General features: G+C 68.0%; 1 protein-coding gene across 1 annotated transcript in view; it reads right to left on the bottom strand.

Moving 5' to 3' along the window:
* TAF4 (TATA-box binding protein associated factor 4) overlaps positions 1 to 24,136 on the bottom strand; it is a 52,528-nt gene extending 28,392 nt beyond the window's left edge. The window contains 4 exon segments of the mRNA XM_054573546.1: positions 22,880 to 23,250; positions 23,320 to 23,537; positions 23,539 to 23,895; positions 23,897 to 24,136. Coding sequence (XP_054429521.1) covers positions 22,880 to 23,250; positions 23,320 to 23,537; positions 23,539 to 23,895; positions 23,897 to 24,136 — 1,186 coding nt within the window.
* Between the last annotated feature and the right edge of the window lie 202 nt (positions 24,137 to 24,338).

Below are 24,338 nucleotides of genomic sequence, written 5' to 3'. Positions count from 1 at the left end.
TCGGGGGAGGGGGGGCAGCACACAGCCTCCACTTCAAAACACCCTTCCGGCCTGCCTGCCGGCCAGCGTGGCCAAGTGAGGCCAACAGGTCAATTCCCAGAGGCAGCCAGGGCACGGCAGGAGGCGCAGACTGGGGCTCTGCCCCTGGTCACACCCACCACGCAGGGGCGCCCTCCCCGCACCCCCAGGCCGAGGCCCCCAGCCCCCCGGCCAGTTCCGTGCGGTGCCCCTCCTCTGCCCTCGGGTCACAGGACACCACGGCCACAGTCCGCACAAGGAGTGACGCGCTCAGTCAAGGAGAGACAACCCACATTCTCATTCCGTGCGTGAGGGGAAACTGGAGGAAGGAGGAGCCACACAAGTAGGAAGGACCTTCCCCAATGAGCGCCCCACGCCCGCCCGTGGTCACTGGGGCTGCACAGGGCTGCCTGCACCGCACGGGGACAGCGTGCTCAGAGACCACCGAGGTCGTCCTCTGGGTGTTCAGCTTTGTGTTCTTTTTTTTTAAAGGTTTATTTATTTTTAGAGAGAGGAAGGGTGGGAGAGAAACATCCATGTGCGGTTGCCTCTCACACACCCGCCACGGGGGACCTGGCCTGCAACCCAGGCCTGGGCCCCGACTGGGAATCGAACCAGCAACCCCTTGCTTCGCAGGCCAGCGCTCAATCCACTGAGCCCCACCAGTCCAGCCAGGGCAATGTATTCTCTTCTTTTCACTCCTTACATCATAAGAATGTCCTGTCACTGAACATTCTTCAAAAACATAATTTTCGGTGGTTACATAGTATTTCACCCAGAAGGTATCTGTAATTTCCTTATCAGTGGAAACTCAAGCTAGTTTCTGTGTTTCGTTATCAGGGAAGCTCAGGTTTTAAGGTCATGCTGCGCAGCGTGGAGCCCCCACCAGCGCCACAGAGGCCTCGCCGCCAGCCGTGCCTGCACCTCGCACGCTTGCTGTTCCCACAGGGCCCCCGAGAGCCACCTGCTTGGGGGCCCAGGGTGTCCCCCCTGGGTGGTAAGTGGCAGGAGCAGTGGGAGACCATGTCCCCCATCTCTGCCCAGGCTCGGTCACCAGATCTGAAGGGCTGCACGGGCCCTCCCCTCCCTGACCCACCAAAGTTCAAGGCGAGGCCAAGTGTTCCTACCCAGGAGCAGGTTTTCTGATGCCTCTCATGCCAACTTTTTTACTGTATCCGGAACGAAAATGTAGGTCAGCCCAGGCTGCCCAGCACATGAACCAGGCAGTTTTGGACGCGCCTGAGGACCTTCCCCTGGAAGAATCCCTGCTGGGGATGCGCTTCAGCACAAGCAAGCCCGTCACGGTCCCTTGCACGCACTGTTCTCACACACGGCCCTGGAAGGGCACGTCACCTGGGAAAGCGGCCCAGGACGCAATGGCAGGCACAGGGCCCGGAGTCCTGCGCTCACCCTGCGCCCAGCGAGGGCCGCCAGCGCCGTGACGGGCGGACGGCAGAGTCTGCGAAGCGGAGGTACAGCAGGCAAAGCCCTGCACAACGAGCCCTGCAGACGGGAACTGCCCCTGAGCCCTGACGCTGGCTCGCAAGACCCGGAGAAGGGAGCAGAGCAGAGACACAAGAGGCACTGTCTGAAACACGGCGGAGGACTCACCCTGAGGTCACCCCGCGCGGCACCCACAGAAAGACGGGCGGAGGAGGAGCCTGGACAGAGCCCGGAGCCCAGAGGGAAGGCCGCCCCAGGCCACACAGTCCTCCCCACGGAACTGTCCTCTCCGGTTCTGTGCCTTCAGAACGGGACAGTGTCCTTGGCAAAAGCATTTCTGCGTCGGTTCACTGCACACCCACCAACTTCACCTTCACGAACATCTAAGTCATAGAGTCATGACAGCTCAGCACACGCTGGCACACAGTAGTGGGCACACGTCACCTACTGACGCGGAAAGGACGCGCACGCGACAGTAAGTGCCCCGGCCCTTCACCCTTGCCCCCGACACAGAGGCTACAGGGGCCACCCGCCCTCCGACTCGGTGGCCCTGCCAGGGCACGTGACCAGTCTGCTCAGGTAGAACCACGGCCTCCTGCCACTCTCAAGCCAGGCAGCTGGCGACAGCCCTCCGTGCAGGCAATGTCACTGCCTTGATGACGTCGGCGCGGCCCCTCCCCACGAGCGCGGCTCAGCGCTGCCACTCCTGCAGCTGCGGCTCCCCGGGCTGCACAGGGAAGTGGGCCCAGGGCCCCGAGGACAGGGTCTGCTCGGGGGAGAGCACGCGGTGGCCGCAGCACATGGCCACAGGGGTCCCACTGCTGGTGCACGGAGTGGGGCTGGCGGCCCCCGCCCTCATCCCTCCGGGGCTGCTTTGTGCCCCGACACGCCCACACGCAGCAGCACCTTATACCTCTGTAAGTACAGCTTTAAATGACTAACACACTTTGGTACGATTACAAAGTTATCAACGCACAAACACACTGACGTGTGATGTACAATTTACGGCAAGCGTGAGCGAGCGTGGGGGGCGAGGGTGTGAGTGCGGGCGTGCGAGCCCGTCGGGGCTGGAAGCAGAGCGGCTCTGCGCTCCCACCCGAAGCCCCTCGCACCCGCCAGACGCCTTCCCCAGGGCGCGCTGAACATGTAAGACACCACCAACGGGTAGAAGCCACCAACTTTTTTGCCAGTGTCCCCAAGAACGCAGGAAGGCACAGGCTGGCACCCGCAAACACCAACCCCACGTCCGCTACGAGCCACAGCGCTCTGATGAGCCGGTCAGGACAGGGGAGTCGGCGGGGAGAGCGGAGTGTGGGACGTCTCCCCTCTAAGGCTGCCGTCTGTCCTGATGAAAACCGGAGCCAGGACGTGCTCTGCTCTCCAGACGCAAACACAGATGGCACGAGTTTGGCTGGGGGAAAGGCCAGGGGAGGCATGGACGAGGTGAACGGGTGCAGTCCCAGCACCCTCATCTGCCCTGGGGCTCGGGGACAAGCCCCTCGTGGCGGGGCCCTGCTACCCCGGGACCCCACGGCCTCCCCTGCAGACACGCACAGTCTCAGTCACGCAGTGCCAGGTGTGGGCATGGGCATGGCCCCGGCCTCAGGAGAGGGCACACGTACCCACCAGGGCCGTAAGGTGCAGGGCCCGCCGGGTCTGGGCCAGCAGGGCAGCCAGAGGACCACAGCGCATGGAGCTGGCCAGGCGGCAGACAAGACCGGACAACATGCAACAGAGGGTGTGACCGGGCGCCGGGTGCCGGGCGGGCTGGGAGCCGCACGGGGGCACAGGGGCCACGAGGTGCGTCCTCACTGCCCAGAGCCAGGGGCAGCGCTGTGAACCCCGGCACGTCCACTGAACAGACGCAAGGGATGGCACAGATGTCTCATCACCGCACGCAACACGGCCTAGCTTCGCGACGTCAAGTCTAACACGCACAGTGTGAGCGCACACATAACTTAAAACAGCCCCAAAATCGAAATCATTTTCCAGTCGTGTGAGAACACTGCTCATAAACCCCCCGTCTGGGGGCACCCGTGACATCCCGCGGGAGGCCTGTCTGCACAGGAAAGCGCCCAGGTCAGTCCACGGTATCCCCGGCTTTTTATCTGCTGTCCGGAGAAGAGAAGAGAAGAGAATTTCAAAGCGCGCCCGCCAACCCAGCTGCGAGCACAGCCGGCCCGGGCAGGGCAGGAGCAATGAGAGGCCAGTGCCGACCGGGCTGACGCACAGGTCGAGGCCACCTCCCCGGGGCCGTCGATGCTTCCACGCCGAGGACCAGCAAAGACAACGGCTGATCCACATACACACGCCAACGAAAGCCCCACGACAGGCGGCTGCCTCCCGGCTCCCTCTGGCCTCCAGACGGGGTTTCCGGCCCACGCCTGCCGGCTGCCCTTGCAAACCCCAGGGCGGGGGTCGCAGAGCAGGCCAGCCTGAGACGCAGCTGGGGCCCGACACCTTCCTTCCCCACCGCCTCCCCACACAGACAGCGCCCAGTCTTGGTGAAACCTGGGGCCTCAGCAGCACGTCCCCTAGAGGTTCCCAGACACAGTGGTGTGCCTAAGGACCCCGCACACACGCACACGCGGGCCCCTGCCGGGGCGGGGGGGACGAGGAGGTGGAAGAGGGGTCCTGACTGATGCCACACACTTCCACACAGGCTGACACGGTCCCTGGACCCACACAGGTCCAGAGCGTCAGCGAAGGGAGAGCAGCACTGGCCAAGGGCACACGTCGCTCACAGCGCAAGGCCGCGCCAACGAGGAAGAAGGGAACTCCTCAGCCCAACCAGGGGCCTCTCGGAAAACCCAGAGCTGCCATGGGACAGGAGCGGGGGGGCGGCGACTGCCCCCCAACGGGAAGCGTGGTGCCCGCATGCCCGCCCCCCGCCTGCTCCGAGCGGCAGGAACGAGACCGAGCGCGTGCTGACCCGGAGGGGCGGAGCATGGCGGGCACTGCGCCTGTCCTTTTAGAGCCCCGAGGAAGCCGCAGCACCGCTGAGAACCGGCACGTGGGCTCAGGGAGGCCACGGGGTTTATTTACATCAGTACTCAGAAAGGGGTTATGTTTCTAAATGCCAGCAACAAATAACTGGAAATTGCCATCTTCAAAAACACCATTTGTATGACATGAAAATAAGGACCTACTTCGCAAAACACGTGAAGGACAAGCACTGAAAACCGAAACAACGGTGCGGGCAGCTCTGAAGGACCTGCAGAAACGGGGGCACTGACCACGCCCGTGGGCCAGGAGACTGTGACCAAGCCCACACACAGACCCCACCCGGTCCCCGGCAAGGTGCTGGAGGACTTTCTGCAGAAACGGACGAGCTGATTCTACAACTCATAGGGAAATACAGCCATAAACACTTTTGAAAAAGAGCGGGGAGGAGGTTCAGTCTCAGCCCTGGCCCGTCCGATGGGCTACACCGGTCAAGTTTCTACCACCTGGGGCAGATGTGCCAACGACGGCCCAGGACAAGCCCAGGCACAGCCCGAACAGACAGGGGCCACATATTTTCAGCAGACGTGGCCAGAGACCAACAGAGCCAGCAAACAGGGCAGGAATACCTGGGTGTCCTGCAGAAAATAAGTAAACCTCAGCCCTTCCTTTACAACTATCTGGAACTTAAATCGGACCGGGTGACAGCGAGGACCATAAAAGCTTCTTGAAGAAAACATGGGGGGAAATCCTGTGCCCCGCACTGGGCACAGGCGTCCCTGACAACCCAGGAGCTCTCAAGGAAGCGGAGGGAGCGCCAGGCTTCCTGGAGCAAAAGGCCGCGCTCAGAACCGCGCTGTGAGGCGCAGGCAAAGGCCACAGGCCCAGAGAAAGTGTTTAGGAAACAATCCAACCTCACAGAAGACTTCAGTGAGAATGTATTTTTACAATTCTTATCAAATCAATAATAATAAAACAAACAACCCATTTAAAAACACAGACAGAGAATCTGAATAGATGCTTCACCAAAGATATGCAAATGCCCAATAAGCCCGTGAAAAGGCGCACGGCCCTAGTCACTGGGGAGATGCAAATTAAAGCCTCACAGGGCTGGCCTCACACCCAGAACGGGCTAAAGTTAAGGCGACTGACCACAGTAGCGCTGGGCAGGGATGGGAAACAGCACTCCGACGGGGGGCGGGGGGTGGGCGCGGCCGCTCTGGACCGCCTGACCGTCCACTCGGGGGGCTGGCAGGCACTTGCCAGACGCACAGCCCTCTCCTGGTGTCCCCCCGAGAGAGTCGGAACCTCGGGTTCCCCCGCAGACGCGCAGGCCTGTCTCTGAGAAGCACCTTCCTAACACTCGGGGCTGCAAACAGTGCAGAGCTGGTGCCCGGGGGCCTCGGCAGAGAGGGCGGGGCCTCCTGCACCCGCAGCGCCCGGGGCAGGCTCCCGGGCCCCGGCTCCGCACGTGGGGCCGGACGGGACGGCCATTTCAGAGACGCGAAACCCTCCGAGGGGCAGCAGCGTCCTGACGGGGCCGGCAGCGCGGGGACGAGGGCGGAGGGGGCCGGCTCCCCGGGGCGCGCTACGGCAGCGTGCTGAGGGGACAGGCCACGGTTCGCGTGGCGGCTCAGCCTCGCAGAGCTGTGCACGGAGGGTGAGTGCTGCTGCGTGCGCACAGGCCCGGCCCCAGCGAGGACAACGCGTGTGGCAGACGGGGCGACGGCACCCCCGGGCCACGCGGGGTTAGTGCCGGCGGCCCCTGCAGAGGCAGATCGCACACCGGCCACGCGGCTCGGCCCCCGCCCGGCGTGCGCCCGAGGGCGGTGAGCGGGCACATCCATCCACACGGGAGCTCCTGCCCACCACAGGCGGGGGCACGGCGTGTCCGAACGTGGGCCACAGCCAGTACAGACACGCCGCTGCCATGAGCAGCCCACGGAGGAGGAAGGACACACCACAGCCTGTGAGCCGAGACTGCGTGAGATTCTAGAAAGACCAAACCCAACTACCGGGCAGAGGCTGAAGGGTCCGCCACGCCAGGCCTGGCGCCGGGGGCCGGCAGGGCCGCCCACGTCGCGTGGCGATGGTGGGAAGACGGGCACACACTTCTCAACACTCAGCCGGGACGCGCGCAGCGGGCACATGCCACTGCGCGCGGATTACACCCCCGAAAAGGTGCGTGTGCGCTGACCTACAGGTGCAGGTGAGCCTGCAGCACCTCAGGGCCCATGGGCCCGGTCCCACGTCACCGGGAAGGCAACCAGACAGGAGCCCCACCCGCCTGGCGGCCGCAGGGGGCACACACCCCGCGCCCCAGCCCAGCGCCCCGCCCAGCGCCCGGCCGACGCCGGAGGCCGGGGTCTCTGGCCCAGCCCCTCCGCACCGCCAGCTCTCCTGCTGCGACCGCGCCAGACAGCACCCTGAGCACGGCGACATCTTCGCTGTGGCACCGACAGGAGGTGGTGACTTCCTCCATTAACAGGCTGCGCGTGGAGGGAAACGCGCGGGTGGCGGCAGGGGGCGCGGGGCGGGGCTGCCCCCCTTTCAATCCCTCGCCACTGTCCCCTCCGGCTGCTCCCGGGGTGCAGCTCAGCCCGCCACCGGGAAGGTCCCTGGGCCGGCACGCGGGGCTCCCTGCCCCATCGTCTTCCGAGAGGCTGCCCTCGCCACCCCGCAAACCCCCGCTCCCCTCCACGCCCTGCCCTGCCCCGCCTCCTGGGGTCCGCACTTGGTGGCACGTGCTCCCCTGTACGGGGACAGTGCCCAGCACAGGGCGGGCACTCAATCGGCCCTGGACACGCGAACAGAACCTCACAGCATGTCCGTGGAAGTCGTGCCAACCAAAGAAGTCAGGGGACAATGTCGGGGGAGACTGTGAAGGTCTCTCGGGGACAAGAACACCGCCAATGTTGTCCCCCCCGCGCCACACATTTCTGCCGGTGTCGCGTTTTCCACGGAGCGCACGTGGGACTCGGGAAGAAAGCAGATACCTGAAAACCTGGAAGCACAGATCATGTGCGCGGCTCCTTCTCGGGACCGCCCACTGCCAGGGCCGCGGGCGCGGTGCACGGCCCCCGAGGGACCCGCGGCCTTCCCCGGGGGACAGGCGAGGCAGGGGGGACAGGGCTGCCTGCCGCCCCCACCTCGCCGCCCGGCCCAGGCACAACCCCCCGACCCGCAGGCCAGCAGGGCCCCGCTCCGCTCTCCGCCTTAGTTGTAAAAGGAAAGGGGGAGGTCCGGCTACCAGACGCAGACCTGCCGGCGGGCAGCGCGCCACCCAGCGCCTCGCTCCGCTGACCTGGCCTTCACACCAACAAGGGCCACGCCGGCCGCCACCCCCATGCAGCCCTCCTCCCAAACTGCATGACCCCAGGGCAGGCAGAAAAGGCCCCTGTGACCTTCCCACACAGCCCCACCCAGGGGCAGCGCAGAGAGGGTGCAACGTGCCCAGGCAGGCGCCCGCTGGGGGCGGTTCGCACGCGCACGGGTGCACAGCCACTGCCACTAGGGCGACCTCCCAGGTTCCCGCCAACCTGTGCCTGGGGGCCCGCGGCGACCCTGCTGCTGCAGCCGAGCTTCCGCCAGAAGCTCGCGCCTACGGGAGGGGCCCCGGGACCTGGCTTCCCGCCCGGGGAGAACAGCCTCAGGGCCCCACAGCGAAGCAGGCGTCGCTGAGTGCGTCCCAGGGCGCGGACCAGCCGCCTCACAAACCTTTAGGTTCTTTCCAGTTTGCGCTGTTATCAGTAAAGCTGCGAAGCTTCCCAACCTGTGTTACCTGCACGTGCTCCCTCTCTCAGCGCGGGACTGCTGGACACACAAGGACACGCTGCCCAGTGGTCCCGCTGGCTCCACGCCTCCACGTCCACCGCGGGAGGGGCGGGAGGGGGTCCCTTCGTGCCAGCGTGTTGGGGTGGCATCTCCTGGGGGTGCCACGGGGCTGGCATGGCCCTTTGGAACGTGGGCATGGCTCACACACTTGCTGGCTCCTTTTACACCTCCTCCTGTCTGCACACACTTCTGCCGTTCTTAACAGAACTGCCCCTTCCTGCCTGGAGCTGGGGGTCCCTCCTTCCCGCCCCCGGACACAAGTTCTCTGCAGCTGCACCCTCACTCCACGCCCCTTCCGCTTTCTTAGCAACGCCTGCCAGCCAGCGCGGGTTTCCCGTCGATGCCCGAGTCCCGCGCCCTGTGCCCTGCGCCCTGGCTCGTGCCGCCGGTCCCAAGAAACCCAACGCGCCACGCAGACGCCGCCCCCGGTTTCTCTACAGTCACTCTTTCTTCAGGATGGAACTTCAGGGTCTCTGCACGTGGGACGCACTTTCACTTCCGGGGACTCTGCAGTCCCCAGGCGGATCGGGGCCCGCGGCCCCTCGGGAGGCCGGCCAGCGGCCGTGCTCCAGCCCCGCGGCCCGGCCTGGCCTTCCGGAACGGGCCGCCCCCACGGAGGCCGCCTCCCCGCGGCCCCCGGCTTCTCCCAAGCTGGTGAGTCACAGCAGGAGCGAGGCTCCGAGGTGACACAGGGAAGACCGTGGTGCCGCCCACGCTCCCGCCCCTGGAAGGGAGGCTCCCGCGACAGAGGGAGAGTGAGGCCCACAGGCCGTCCGGCGAAGGCCTAGCCCGAGCGGCCCGGGCCGCCGTGTGACGAGCCCGTGCAGAGAGCTGCAGGGGACGGGGACACCTTACAAAAGGGACTCCCGCCCAGGATGCCTGGCGCTGAGCCCCCCGCCCCCCGCCCTGAGGGCAGCAGCCGTTCTGCTCTGGGACAAACCAGGCTGGGCCACAGGCAGGGGCCTGGCATCCGGGCAAGAGCACAGGGGACGACAACCACACACGTCGCCTGCTGGCCGTGGGCGGTGACAGAGCCGGAGGGGCCGGCAGTGTGCCCCGGGCCCCACCAGGACACCAAACCCTGCTGCTGCTGGCCGCCTGCTCCCACCTCCAGCCTCTGCCAGGGCTCGCCCCGCCCCCGGCCACCCAGGCGGGCAGGGCCGCCAACGCTGTGTGCCACCGCGTCCCCTCAGTCCCACCACCGGGAGGCCCCTCTGTCACTGCGGACGGTCACGGTCTACCACGTGCACCAGGCTCGCCTCCGAGGGCCAGGCTGGGCCGTGGGCCACAGGACCCGGGTGGCCGGCACACCTGCAGCCCGGCTGAGGGGCCGCCCTCAGGGCTGTGGGCACCACGGCCCACGGCCCGGCGCCTGCACGGTCCCCACTCCCCACCCCAGCCCAGGACGGAGCGCTGCCCACCACCCAGGTGGGGCTGGACAGCCGAGCCTGCAGGGCGCGGGCAGCGAGCAGCGGCGTGTGGCTCCCGTGGGAACCCCTCCTGACCTCGGTCCCCGAAGCAGGGACGGCAGAACTGCCTGCAGGGCAGGGACGGGGCTTTCCCGGCCTGCAGCCCGGCCCCCGGCGCTCCCGCTCGCCCCCAAGGAAGCCCCCCCCACCCCGCAGAGGCCTGGGACCAGCGGGCGCTGGAGTGGGGCTGCGGGCCACGCGGTCGCTATGCGGAGGGCACACACAGGCCCCTGCAAACAGGGTCAGCAGACCTCTGACAAAGGAGCAAAGGCCGCTCGACGGAGGAAGGACCGTCCTTCACTAACTGGTGCCGGCACCGCTGGACGCCCACGTGCAAAACCGCGAACCCACACACGGACCCGCGCCCCTCACGGCACCGACCCGGGACGGGCCGCAGGCCCACATGCGGGCCCCAGAACCAGAAAGCGCCCAGGAGACAGCACGGGAGAAAACCCGGGTGGCCTTGGGTTTGGCGCTGACCTTTTCAGTCTGCAACGCCGGAGCCACAGCCGGTGAGAGGGAAACCGATGAGCTGGACTTAATTAAAATTAGAAGTGTCTGCGTGACGGAAGCCCCCACTGAGACCACGAGAAGACACGCCCCGCAGGGGGAGGGGTTTGCAAAAGGCACATCTGATACAGGACTGTTTTCCAAAATATACGAAGAATCCTTAAAACCAGTAAGAAAACAAACGACTGGTTAAAGAGCGAGCTAAACACCTGAACAGACCCCTCACCAAAGGAGACACGCAGGCGGCAAAAGAGCGAATGAAAGGACACGCCCACCCCACGCCATCGGGGACGTGCAAACTAAACCCTGCGCGACGGCACGGCACCGCACCCCTGTCAGAGCGGCCAGAACCCAGAGCCGGGGCGACACCACGCGCCCGCTGGGGACGCGGAGCCGCGGGGACGCTCGGTCCCGCTGGTCGGGTGCAGGTGGCGCAGCCGCTTTGGAAGGCAGTTCGGGGGTTTCTTACAAAACTCCACAGGCCCACGTGATCCAGCACCCACGCTCCCCGGAACTCACCACAGGCGTCGAGAGCTGCGTCCTCCCAAACACCGGCACGTGGAGGCTCACGGCAGCTCCGTCCCTGACTGACAGGACAAGAAGCCACCAAGGCGCCGGCAGCAGGCGGGCGGGTAAATCAACTGTGAAACTAAAACTGCTCTAAACAAATTATCTTTACTTAGGGAGAAAGGAAAAACACATTATATCTGCTTCTCCTAGTACCGGAGCCTCCAGGGAGGTGGCCCCAAACCCCCTCAGGAAACCTCCCCACGGAGCAGCAGCCGTGGGTCGCTGGCAGCAGCCGCCCGTCCGTCTCTCCACACCCCTTCCCGCCAAGACCTACAGAACCGGGAGCAGGGCGTTCACGTGGTGCCGGCCCCCAGCAGAGGGGACGGGAAGGACCAGAGGTTCCACCAGATGCGCTAGAGGGAAGGAGACCGCTGAGAAGAGGGGCAGGGCAGGGAGCGCCCGCTGCAGGCGGCAAGGAGGGCGGCGGCCTGGGTGGGCGCGGACATGAGGGCTGGGCTGGGGGTGGGGGACAGGAACCATGTGGACGGGGGCCAGGGGGCCTGTGGGCAGCGCACCGCAGCCGTGTGCCCAGGCTCTAGGCAGAGAATTAGGGGCAGGAAGGTCCTTTCCTAAGAAATGAGGCACCCCGGCATCCAGAGTCCCCGCTGACCCCCGCGACATGGGTGCTGGGTGCCCCACGGCTCTGCGCCCGCGTCTCCCCTGCTCAGACAAGCCGGCACTGCCGGGCGCTTCAGAAAGGCCCCGATAAGGTGGGGTCCTGTGGGCCTCCCCGCACCACGCCGCCTGCCATCCTGGGCGCCGGGGACCCTCGGAGCTCCCCTCTCATGGAGCAATGGGGGACGAGGCTGGGACGGCAGGGGAGCCAAGCCGATGGGGCCCCCAGAGCATCCAGGCACGGGTACAAGGCGCCTCAGAGAGAGGCCGGATGGAAGTTGTTCAGAAGCGAAGGGGGTCCCCACAGAAGCCCGAGGAGACATCACGCTTGACCTGCGGGACTGGGCTATCCACCCCCGAACGGCACAGCCACGGGTGCGCGCCCAGGAGCCCACACACACTGCGGGACGTGGCGCCCGCGTGTGGGGATCAGGCTGCAGCAGACAGGGCTCCATCTCAGGTCCTCAGACACGCAGGACACAGCATCTGCTCGCACGGCAGCCTCCCCGCAAGCAAGCGACTTGGGACCAGCCCCCGCAGGGCCCCAGCCCGGGCCAGCAGGGTGCCCGGGGCCCTGCCCTGGACGAGCCCGACGCCTCCCTCCGGCTCCACTCTCAGCCCCGCCCTCCTCCCACTCTGCACAGGGCCATCGCGCCGTGGTGACACCTCCAACCCTGGCCCTGGCCACCTCTGTCAACACCGCACTCGCCAAACAAGCTGCCCTGGCTGAGACCCTGCTCTCCGGCCAGAGCGCCTCCGCGGGGACCTCTGTGTGGCAACGTGCAGTGGCCAGGCCCCCCAGCGCGCACCCCCCCGACGGAACCGGGGCGCCACTGCCTCCCCACCCCCCAGGGAAGGAGGCGGGAGTGCCCACAGCCTCTGGTCCCCAAGCCCCTCCCTGCAGCCCAGCCCGGGGCCACCCACTGCCTCCCCCACACCTCGCAGACCCTCGGCGCCGCCCCCACGGGGGGGCTCCCCTCCCCCCGCCACAAGGGGTAGCACCAGGAAGACCAGGCTGCCCTCCCCGCGTCCACGCCGCTCCCGCCAGCTCCAGCTCCCGCCCTCTCAGCCCTGACCTCCCGGAGGGGTGTGACCCCACACCTCGGGCCCCACAGCGGCAAGGACCGCCCTCCCCTGCAGCCTGCTGGCTGCCCCGCGCTCCCCTCTCCAGCCCCTGTGGCCGGCACTACCCCCACGGGCTGCGGTGGCCCCGAGCACCCGCCCGGGCCGTGCCGAGGGCGCAGACATGCGGGTCCCACCAGCGCGGCCCAGAGCCAGGGGCACCTGCGGCCCAGGCAGCCCCGACTGCAGGGGGTGGGGGACGTGGGAGCACCGGGGGGTGGGGGTCCACAGCGTGCACGGCCACCAGCACCGCCACCCCAGCCGGAGGCACGCGGGTTAGAGCGCCGTCTGGACACACCGAGGCTGCGGGTCGGTCCCGGTCAAGGCACACGCAGGAATCAAGCCGCGAGCACATACGTGAAGGAAATCAACACCGCCTTGTGGTGCCTTCATGTGCTTTGTGCTTCCTGACAGGCTACAAGGAAGCTGCGTCCGAACGCACGTGTGGCCCGCGCTTCCCTTCCGCTGGCCAGCGCTGCTCTGGAGCCTCCCATCTCCGAGGAGCCGGCCCAGGAACAGCAGGAGACGCGTCCCTAGAGCCCCCACTCGCGTCTCTCTTCCCCGTCGGAAACACGGGTCCCCACGTCATGGTCTGAACCCCCAGGGAGCGGCCTCACTTTCCCCTGGGGGCCGGCCCACCCAGCCTCCAGGGACGAACCCTAAGGCAGCGCCGTCCTCACCTCCCCAGCGGCCGCCGGCACGCGACAGGGGGGGACGTCCCTGTGGCACTCGCCTGACCCCAGGACCAGGCCGCCCCGCGGGGCCCCCGGGGACTCCGCAGACGGCGCCGAGGAGGGCGGGCGAGGCCAGCGCCCGTGTGGAGCGCACCTGCGGCCAAGGTCCTGCCATCCACCAGGGCAGGCGGGAAAAGGGGGCGAGAGAGGCGGGGCCGACAGTCACAGGGACGCTTCCAGGGTGGCGTTTGCAGGCGCTTAGTAATCTGTTTAAGTGGCACCTAAATAAGCCAGGCCACGCCAGGACCGCAGGCTGTGACTAATTCGACGCCGCACATCTGGTCCCCGCACGTGGGTCCTGCCCCCCCAGTCCCTCGTCTCAATTACAGGCCTCCCGAAGCCCCGGCCTGTTTGCCCGGGGACCGACCACGAGCGCCTCGGGGAGACTCCTGACTAAGGCCACAGGCACGTCCACCCCGCCCACGCCACGCTGACCAGCGCTGACGTGCCGCACCGAGGGCGGCCACCGTGCCCTGCGCCCTCGGGGAGCCCACGGAGTGCCGCCTGCACGGGCTCGGGGCGGCCCACCCCATCGCCAAAACCCGTGGGCACGGCCTCGGTGAGAGCCGTGGCCCGGGAAAGCGCCACCGCGCGAGCCTGGGCTCTCACCGGTCGTCCCTGCGTAGGCGCCTTCAAGGAAGCGGCGCGGCCTGGGTCGCCCAGGCGAGGCCAAGCCCAGCGAGGGACACAGCGCTCCCCAGAGCAGGAGGTCCCAGGCAGGCGGGCAGCACCGTCCGCCGCACAGGCTCAGGGACCCACGCGGAGGCGTGTCTGGGCCGGAAGCCCTTGTTGGACGAGGGCCGCCTGGGCCTGGGCCGGGTCAGCAGCCTCAGGGGCCTCCAGTCAGCGGCTTCCCGCCTGCGCAGTGCGACAAGAACACAGGAGTCAGCGGCAGGGCACCAGGGACCCCGCCTGGGCCCGGGGCTCCCTCTGCGCCGCCTGGGCCGGACCACGGCCTGAGGCCCGTCGGGGGCCGCCTTCACCACGTCCCTCCGCAGCTTTCAAAGCAGACTTTCCGAACCGAGCTTCTTAGCTGCCGAGTGCGCGACGAGGGCCCCGACCTGCTACCTCATCAGCCCAAAGCAGCAGAGAAGCCCTGCAGCGCCCACCGCGCAAACGCAGACAGAGCGCCGGCCTGGGGCAGCGCCGGCCCGGGGCACAGAGCGCCAGCCTGGGGCAGTGCCAGCCTGGGGCAGTGCCGGCCTGGGGCACAGAGTGCCGGCCAGGGGCAGAGCCAGCCTGAGGCACTGAGCACCGGCCTGGGGCACAGAGCCGGCCAGGGGCACAGAGCGCCAGCCGGAGCAGAGCCAGCCTGGGGCACCGAGCACCGGCCTGGGGCACAGAGCGCCAGCTGAGACTCCACTTCGGAAATGACAGTGCAAGCAGGACGGCCCCCTGCGGACGGATCCAATGTGGTCCCCACAGGCCCAGCAAGGACAGGACACAAGGTCGGTCAGGCCCAAGCTGGGGCTCGGTCAGCGTTTCCTGACCAACAAACAGGCTGCACTCACAAGCCCACCCTGGGCACGGGGCCACCAGCACGGCAGCCTCCACGGCTCCTGACTGCTCCTGCCCCCAGCCCGCGGGGCCGCCACAGAGCCCGCAGGACCCTCTGCGCCTCTCAGGGTGGGACCGCAAAGGACAAGCCCCTGCCAACCCGAGAAGCCCAGCAGCCACCGGACCCGCCCTGGGCTCCTGCACGCAAACACACCCCCCTGGGGGCTGTCTCTTTAAAAAGCCTGGGCCCGCCCTGGCTGCTGTGGCTCAGGGGGCTGGGCGTCATCCCACAAACCAAAAGGTCGCCGGTTCGATTCCTGGTAAGGGCACATCCCCGGGTTGCGGGCCAGCCAGGTCCCCAGCTGGGTGAACAAGAGGCAACCAGTTGATGCTCCTCTCACACGTGGCTGTTTCTCTCCCTCCCTTCCCCTCTCTCTAAAAGCACATCAATAAAGCCTGGCCCCTCTGCATCCAATCTGAGGACCTGTTCATGAGAGATGCCCCAGGCAGCAGCCACGGCAGCACACGGCCAGCCCCTCCAGGGGGCGCTCAGGGGTCCCTGGAAAGCTGCAGGCCTCTGCTGGCCGCAGGTCCTCGTGCAGGGAGACCTCCCCACAGGCCCGCGGGCGCCAGAGGCCTGCGGCAGGGGGGACCCCGGCAGCGCTCGGCGGGGCGTCGAGGACCACCCAGACCCAGGCTGCAAAGCCCCGTGAGTTACCGCCTCCGGAGTCCATCGGGAGCGACATCCGAGCAAAGTCATCTCATAAATAAAAACGCAAAAAAGCCAAAAGGTCCTTGCTCCCTTAACAACAAAGGTAGCAACTCCTACGTTGTAAAAAGCTTCTCCAAGTGCCCCCGCTTTCTCCCCCTGAGGCCTGGTGGCACCCACCCCGCTCCCCGAGCCCTGGCCGCCCCCGTTCCTCGGCGACCACCTCTGCCCTGTGCCCCGAGCCCCAGAGAGTCCGCCCAGGAGGACGCCTCTCCTCGTCCAGCACCAGACTCCCATGGGGTCATGTCCTGTGACCGAACACACCATCAAAAGCCGCGACCCAGATCCTGGCTTCGTCTGACCTCTGACCTCATCTGACCTCTCCCTGAGGCCCTGCGTAACAGTCAGTGCATCACACACCTCGGCCACCTCCTCTCGGGAACAGGTGTCTCCAACTCAGCGTATCCGAACGGGGACACCCGTCCTCGCGCCTCCCTTCGGACCCTGGGAAGGCGGTCCCCGTCTCAGCCAGCCCAGGACACCCGCCCTCAGCCGCTGCCTCAAGCCCGTCAGCTCGTCCTACGAGCACGTGCCCAGCGCTCTGCGGCCCCAGCGGCGCCCGGGCCCGGCCACCTGCCCGCACCTGGATGCAGCCCCAGCCGCCGCCGGCCCTGCATTCCACACCCACAGGCACAATCGGGGTGTCTGCCGCCCCGCCTGGATGCTCCTACGGCTCCCCAACGTGCCTCCATCCCGTGCACAGCTGGCTACGGCGGCTCCGTCGCTGGCCAGCCCCCACCCGCCTCACAGGGCCCCCCGACTCACCCACTCCAGCCAGGCCTGGCACGCTAACCCCCTCGGGCCCTCTGCCTAGAACCTAGGCCCTGGGCTGCGCACAGCGGGCTCCCCCCACCCCCCAGCCTGAGCTCCCATGGCAGCTGCCCACGGGGCCTCCCCCAGCCACCCAGCAGCGCCCCCTCGGCCCCTCGGCCCCGTGGCCGGGCTGGCCGCTCGCTCTGCCGCTGGCGCACTCCGGGCGGAAAGCGGCCGGCCCCACGGCAGGGCAAGACCGGGACCCCCGCGGCCCCCGCGGCCACTCCCCGGCAGGAACCAATGAACGGCAGCCGTGGGGACGGGCCAGAGTGGACTCCCTCACGGACACCAAACGCGCGCCAGAGCCGGCTCCCTCGAGGGAACGTTCGGAGCGAGTGGGTTTCTGAAGCACCATCCTCAGGCCTTCCAGAGGTCGTGCGTACGAAAGCCGGGGAGACGCTCAACCCACCAGACGCACGCAGCTCTGCACGGCACCCTCCCGAGAGTCACGCATCACAGGCAAGGGGACGCTGGCCCACCGGTGCCCCAGGGCCACAGAACAGGGGAACTTCAAAGGCCACCGAGGGGCGGACGCACCCCACCACGGGCAGGCACGGGCGGTCGCACCTGGGGGACCGCGGAGGCCCGGCCGCAGGTCGGAGCGCGGCGGCCGGGGGCCAGGCTGAGAGGGCAGGCGCCACAGCGTCGCAGCGAGGCGAGGTGAGCGCGCAGCAGTTTCATGTTCTTCAGTTTTCCTTTCTTTCCCAACTTCCTACAGTGAACAAACTAATTTTATAATTGAATAAAGGTAGAAGGCTCACTTTCAAATAGCTAATTTTTAATAGCGAAGTCCGGACGACTTCCCTTTCGCGCTCCAGTACCGTCCTCCTTCACGTGCCCCGGCTCGCCCCATCTGCACGCGGGCGGGCGGGCGGGCGCGCGGGGGGCAGCGGGCCTGTCCCGTGACCCCATGCGCCAACACCGGGACACCAGCGTGCAGACTCTGGTGGAGCCAACAAGGACGAAGCCCCTCCGGGGGACACAAGCTTGCGCCTTTAAAAACCTCTCAAGCCCCGGCGGGCGCGGCTCAGGGGACTGAGCGCCAGCCTGAGAACCACGGGATCACTGGTTCGATCCCCAGGCAGGGCGCAGGCCTGGGTTGCGGGCCAGGTCCCCAGCAGGGGGCGCACAAGAGGCAACCACACACGGACGTTTCTTTTCCTTTCTTTTTCCCTTCCCTTCCCTCTAAAAATAAATAAATAAAATCTTTAAAAAACAAAAAAAAACTCCCCCCCAGCAGCTGCCTGCCCTGTGGGCTTTAGCAAAAGTTTTGCAGCGGGAAGAGCCTCCTCCTTCCCTTCACCCACGCAGACGCGACATCCGCAGGGCACGGCGCCGCCACCACCAGCCCTCTCCCCGCCTGCAGTGTGCAGTCTCTCAGGCCGCCACCCCGGCCACCGCGCTGACCACCGGGACGCGCACGCACGCAGCCCCGGGGGGAGGGCTTCACTGCCCCGGCTCCCACCATCCCGCTCTGCCCACTCAGACCCCTGACCCCCCAAGCAAGTCACTTCCAGCTAGAGAACCTTCTACTGCCTGCCACTCAGGTTCCGAAGCCTGGCACCCATCTGATGATGTCGCAAGAGCCGCCTCCGTTTCTCCCGACCTCCTGGGCCTGAAACCCTGTGGGCACAGGCCCTCCGGGTGCGAGTTACCCAGGGTCGAAGGATACCCCGCCCCGCCCCCCTTCACCTGGGCGCGAGTTCAGGGGTCCAGAGAAGCATGTGCAACCCTCCGTCCCCAGCCACGTGGCAGAGGCCGGAAGAGCCGTCCAGGCTCTAACCTCAGGACGGAAGAGGGAAGGTCACAGACCCATGGAGCTGCAGGCGGCTGAGCTCACAACACCCACAGCAGCAGGGCCGGAGCCCCGTGGCCTCTGTCCCCTGCCCCCATCCACAACCTGTCCCCAGCCTCCGTCCGCTCACACGCGGTAATGCGCAGCCGGGCGGGCAGCCAGAGGCGGCGGACAGACAAGCGGAGGGGTGGTCCATGCACTTTTCAAGTTTGGGCAATTTTTATTAACTTTCAATTTCCCAAGTGTTCCAGTTACATGGGACAGGCACCCAAAGACGTGGAAACATCACCAGCTCTAACGCAAGGCGTCGGAGGCCCTGGCGCAGACGGCCCCAGCCCCGAGCCGCCGGACGGCGCGCGCCTCCTCCGCGGGGCCCACGGGCACTCACCCCAGGGCGTGCGCCGCGGGAGCCGAGGCAGACAAGCCGCCGCCGCGGGAAAGGGGTCCCGCCACCCCCAGCATGGTCGCCCCAGGCGCACAGCGCCCGCAGCAGAGGGTCCGGGGCAGGTGCCGCCGCCGCCGCCGCCCGCGTCCTCTGGGTCAGAGGCCCCGCTAAGCAGAGGCCACAGCCTCAGCCGACGGCCCCGAGCATCACTGTCCCCACAGCCACGGAGGGTCGGAGACTCCGCCCCGCGTCGCCACCCAGGAAAGCCGGAGCACTGCTGAGGACTGCGCCGACTTCCCAGACCCCAGGCAACTCTCCTGAACCCCCTCACACCTGCCCCCAGGGTTCGGAGCCAGCGGGGCCGCTCTGGCCGCCGCCCCGGCGACCGGCTCCTCACAGAGGCCGGCTCCGCACGCACTCTGCGGCGGGGGCACGGACCGACGCCCGCCCCCCCGCGGGCTCGGACACACGCGGCCCTGCCGCGGCCGCTGGCCCGCCTCTGTCCCCTGCTGACCAAACACCACTGCCAGAGGCGGGGGTGCCGGCGCCCCGCTGTCCAAAACCCGGGGCAGCCCGAGGGCCACTCCCGCAGGCCCCCGAAAGTCAGGCCTGGGGCCTCCTGGGGGTGACAGAGCCGCCCCCCCAGCCCCTCGCGTTGCCCGACCACCCACCCGGCCAGGACCCGGCTCTCCGCACCCCTTCTTACGCGGCCTGAACAAACAAGGGCCTGCGGCCCCCGCCCCCCGACCCGGGGCCAGCTGTGAGGCGCCAGGGGAGCCGCCCGCTTTTCAAACCCAGAAATTCGGTCCCACGGCCTCTGCACAGCCCGCCCAGAGGCCCCCTCCTGCTTGTTGCCGAAATGTGGGGGCCACCAGCCCCAAAACACAGCGACACACGCAGGGCATCACCCCAAGCCTGGCCCCCGGACGGCGCCGGCTGGACGGTCCCAGGGAGCTGGTCGTCGTCCTTCTCTCCAAGTGTCACTGCCACCTAAGCACAGGAAGAGGAAAGTTGGTCACGGCCTCCGGCCTAAAGCGAGAGCTGCGCCTGGGCCCGCGCCCTCTGCAGGCAGCTGCGCCTTCGCCCTCCGGCGGCAGGACAGGCCCCTGCGTGTGCGAGGCCCACCGCCCAGCTCAGCAGGCGCCTCAGGCAGGCGCGGAGCCGGCCCCGCGGCCCGTCCCGGGCAGGGTTCGGGTGGGCACGGGCCGCCCGCAGCCCCGCTGCCGCCACAGCCGCGCGCCGGTCGGGGACCCGCGAGGGCGGGAAGCACGCGAGGATCGAAGGCCCCCCCGAACCCAAGGCAACCCCACAGGCTCCCCACACGCCCAGCTCCTGCCAGACGTGACAACCGAGGCCCCGAGGACACGCGCGTCCCAGCCCAGGTCGGGAAGCCAGGGCGCCCTCAAACAGCAAAGCCTCAACTCCTAAGCGCGTCCCTTGGGCCCAAGCCCTGGCCGCCCAGGCCGGCCACCGGAATTTCCAGTTCCTGTCGCCTCGGTGCAGGGCCGTCCCGCCCCACCACCCAGCACCCAGCAGGTGGCGACCCTCCAGCCTCAGCTGGCCCCACACACCCCCCTCGGCCACCTACAGACCCCTCCCCTCCCACCACGCCATCCAGTGCGCACGGCGGTGAAGCAGCGTCTGGACCCCGGACTCCGCCAGCACGTCAGGCCCCGGAGGTCGCTCCAGGTCAGGCCCCTGCAACGTCCCCAGAGCCCAGGCACCCAGGCCAGTCCCGGGAAGAGCACCTGCACACTGGCCACACCTCAGAGCCACAAGACAGCAAAGCCTCTGCGGAGGCCGGACAGACGCACAGACGGGGTGTGAAAGAGGAGAGGGACAGGTGCCACCGGCCCTTGGGAGAGCCCTGGCCTCGCGTGCGCGGCCTCACAGCCCACCCGCCCCCACGGACCGGGAAGCGGCCAGAGGGCCGACCCCGACACGCCCCCGCGGCCCCCAGCCCGCCATCGCACCTGACGCCCCTGCACGGCTTCGACAACCCTGAGACCCCGACCCCTGCACGCGTTTGTGTCACAGCTGCGACAAGAACGTGCTGCCGGCCATCTTTGTAAGTCACTTCGGCTTCAGCCCTGCACCTTTGTACGGTGACAGTCTCCCCCAGGGAGGAGACGTCAGGCAGAACGTAGTATTTCCTGGCCAATCAATTATGTAACTGGGACACTCCCATCTAGCACTTCGATTGACAGAATTAAAACGGTACTTTCAGGAGAGGACACTGCTTTCAGGTACTGAGCGTAGTTTTAAGTGCTTTTTTTTTTTTTTTGCTTCCACTGTTATTAAAATGAGGCGCCATAATCAGAGCCCCTGCTCACAAGATGGGGGGGGGGCGGGGGGACAGGCAGGAACTTTTTACTTTCTAGAAAGCACTCGGCCCTTTATAGCGCAGCCCTCAGCATCTGTCACCCAAATGTCAACACGAGCTGTCCTCCGCTCTCACACCGGGACTTGTGCAAAGACTCAGAACCTCAGGCCAAGAGCCCGCGTTCTCGCAGTTGTCACCGAGTTGTCTCTCTACCTGCCACTGCTGTCGCGGGCGGCATCCCTAACGCTGGGTCAGGACAGAAGGTGTGAGTGCGTGCGGGGTCGCCCAAGACAAAGACGGTCACCGCGTCCGAACCGCGGCTTCCTCCCCCAAGAACAGAGCAGGCGGGGGCCGGACTCAGGCCAAGGAGGTCCCGGGAACCCCAAACACCGCCTCCTCACAGCCCCTGGAGGCCGGGCCAGCACCCACCTCGCCTGCTTCACGGATGAGCTCACACCAGGTCTAAACAACAAAAGGGCAGTGCGCGGGCCGCGCTCGGCGGGGCCAGGCAGTGCTGAGGCCGGCAGGGCCGCTGCGGGGACGCTCGCGGACAGGGGACCGCTCCCCGACAGTCCCCACCGCACACTCCCTCCAGGTACTCCCTCCTGTGAGCCATGCCAACCACCAGCTCTGCCCTCCACTAAAAGGTCAAGAGACACAAAACCAGCGGAGCAGACGTCAACAACAGTCCCCTCCAGCCTCAGACGCAAACACTCCGCGCTCAGGTGACTCACATCACGCGGCCTCTCCACCCCGGCGGGCGCAGACCCGACCACCCCCCACGGCCCTGGCCCTGCCTGCGACGCAGGCAACCCTGCTCTGACAGGACGCCTCTCTTTCCTAACAGGCTGGGCTGCTTCTCAGGGTGACCCACGGCTCTTTCCCGCCAGCACGAAGGGACACGGGGACACAGGAGGTGCTGTTTCTACTACTCCTGCCACCGCGGCAGCTGCTACACCAGCACATGTTACTACACAGCAAAGGAGGAGCTCCCGAGAAGCTCGCGCGCAGTCCACGCAGGCGGGGCGGGGCGGGCGGAGCAGCAAGCTGGGCGCCGGGAGCGAGAAGCTTCTCTCTGCCTGAGGGTCCCCCGCTTCTCTCTGCCTGAGGGTCCCCACACGGAGCAGCGCGACGCGTCAGGCTGTGGGGATCTCGCACTGTCACACCGAAGAGCCCGAAAGGACGGAGAGGAGGCAGGGAGCCGAGAGTGGAGAACACACATGCTGCCCGTCCGTGCCTCCGAGAGACCCCCGACCGAAGGGCGCGTGCCCACCGCTAATGTCGCTGGACGGTAACACCCAAAGGAACCATGGTCCTTTCAGGGGCCACACTGTGCTTGGCGTTACCGTGACGACAAGAAAAACTGAAATACCGCTGCAGCCCGGGAAGGGCGTGCACCCAGGACCCCCCAAGGCACCCCGGGATCTCGGTCACCCCCATGTCAGCAGGGAGGCAGCAGCTCTCTGCGCAGAACCGCTCAGCCTGAAGGACGGGGCATCGGGCTGCCGGACCGCCATCAGAAGACACCATCACAGCCCAAGTGGCACAGGGCAGGAAAGCCCAGTGGGAAGGCAGGCCACAGGCCTCACCCCGGAACCAAGAGGGGCGCTCGCCCGGTGTGGGAGCACCAAGGACCATGGCAGTGTCCGCGAGCCCTGCACAACGCAGTCAGGTGCCCCGGGAGCCCCTGCTGCTGCTGCTCTCTGCGGAGGGGACCGGGGCAGGGACTCACAGGGCCAGCAGAGGGACTGTGAGCCCCGGCACAGAAACTTTGCAACTGTAGACCTGAGATAAAACCAACCACCGCACAAGGTAACGATCGCAGCTGCCACATCACACGGGGTGTGCAAAAATTCTCACATGTACACACACACACACACACACACACACACACAGGGTGACTCTCCCGGCACCTGGGCAGACGTCCACCTTGACTTGCTGCAGGCTCCTGCAAGCCCATGACCTTAGGTTCTCCAGTCCTACAACTTCCCGGACTCCCAGCTGGGGCAGCAGAGACCGCCCAGCGGCCACTCACTCACCTGGGGGCAGCTGGAAGTTCTGGATGTTGGCCGGGTTCTGAGGCGGCTGTGGCAGGCGAGGGGCCAGGACCGTGGGCGTCAGCGTGGCCCGAATACCGCTGGTGGTGGCCGAGGGAGTCCTGGGCAGGCTCTGAGTGACCGCGCTGGCCGAGCCCTTAGGCAGCCCGGTGGGAGTCCCGGGGGCGGGCGGAGGGAGGCCGGTGGCGGCGGGCAGCGCCCCTTGCATAGTTGGCCCGAGGATCATGCCGGCTCCTGTGCCGGCCGGGCAGCTGGCCGCCAGGGTCTGCGGCGGCTGGGGCGCCGGCTGCACCGCGGTCTTGGGCGAGTCGGCCTTGGCCACCTGCGCGGGCGCGGCGGCGGGCCCGGGCTGACTGTTGGCGGCCGGCGCGGGGGCGGGAGCGGGCGCGGGGGAGGGCGCGGGGCCCGGAGCGGGCGCGGGCGCGGGGACCGGGGACGGGGCTGGGGCGGGCGCGGGGGCCGGGGTGGGCGCGGGCGCAGCGCTGCCCCCGTTCTGCGCGGCCGCCGGGGGTCCCGCCGGGTGTCCGGACGGCCGGACGAGGCTGGCGGCGGCGGGCGGCGGCGGCGGGGCAACGGCGGGCGCGGGGGGCGCGGCAGGCGCAGTAGGGGGCGCGGGGGGCGAGGGGGGCGCGGGGCGCGGACGCGGCGGGGGCGCCGCGGAAGGGCGGCGTCTGGATGACAGTGGCGGCAGCGGGCTTGGGCGGCGGCGCGGGCGGGGGCCCGTTGTGCAGGAGGCTGACAGCAGGTGCGGCGGCGGCGGCGCGGAGCGAGTTCCCCAGCGCGGCGCTCCCATTCAAAGTTTGCGCGGCGCCGGGGCCGCCAGGCGGGCCGTTGCGGGCGGCTGGCTTGGCGGCGGGCGCGGCCCCCGGCCCCGCGCAGGCCCCGGTCCCGGGCCCCGGCGGCGCGCCGGCCTCGAGCGCGCTCAGCTTGGCGGCGGGCCCTGCGGGGACAAGCGGCGGCGCGGTGAGGACCGGGCCCGGCGGCTTCCGCCCGCCCCAGGCCGCGCCGCGCTGTACCTGCGGGGGGCGGCTCCGGCGCCGCGGCGGGCGCGCCCTCGGCCGCTCCGGCTCCGGCGTGGTTCCCGAGCGCAGCAGCGGGCGCGCGGGGCGCGAGGTGGTGGTGGTGGGCCGCGCTGGCCGCCAGCTGCGACTCGAGCGAGCCCACCAGGTCGCTCACCACTTTCTCGTCCACCTCGCTGTTAAAGAAGACCTCGTCCAGCAGATCCGAGCCCGCCGCCATCTTTCCTCCTCGGCCCGCCGCCGCCGCCGCTCGGCCGGCGCTGGGCGGGGAGGCGGCTCCGGGCGGGCGGGCGGGCAGGCGGGCAGCCGGCGGGGGCGGGCGGGGGGCGGCGCGCGCCTGGCGGGGCGGGGGCGGCGGCCGGGCGGGGGGCGCGGGCGGCCGGCGCGGGGGGGGGAGGGCCGCGGCGGCGCACTGCGCCGGC

This window comes from Pteronotus mesoamericanus, unplaced genomic scaffold (genome assembly GCF_021234165.1).
Source record: "Pteronotus mesoamericanus isolate MK-2021 breed Mesoamerican mustached bat unplaced genomic scaffold, CSHL_Meso_final contig_25, whole genome shotgun sequence".
Classification (NCBI taxonomy): domain Eukaryota; kingdom Metazoa; phylum Chordata; class Mammalia; order Chiroptera; family Mormoopidae; genus Pteronotus; species Pteronotus mesoamericanus.
The sequence above is the reverse complement of the archived record's forward strand: the minus strand, read 5'-3'. Positions and strand labels throughout refer to the sequence as shown.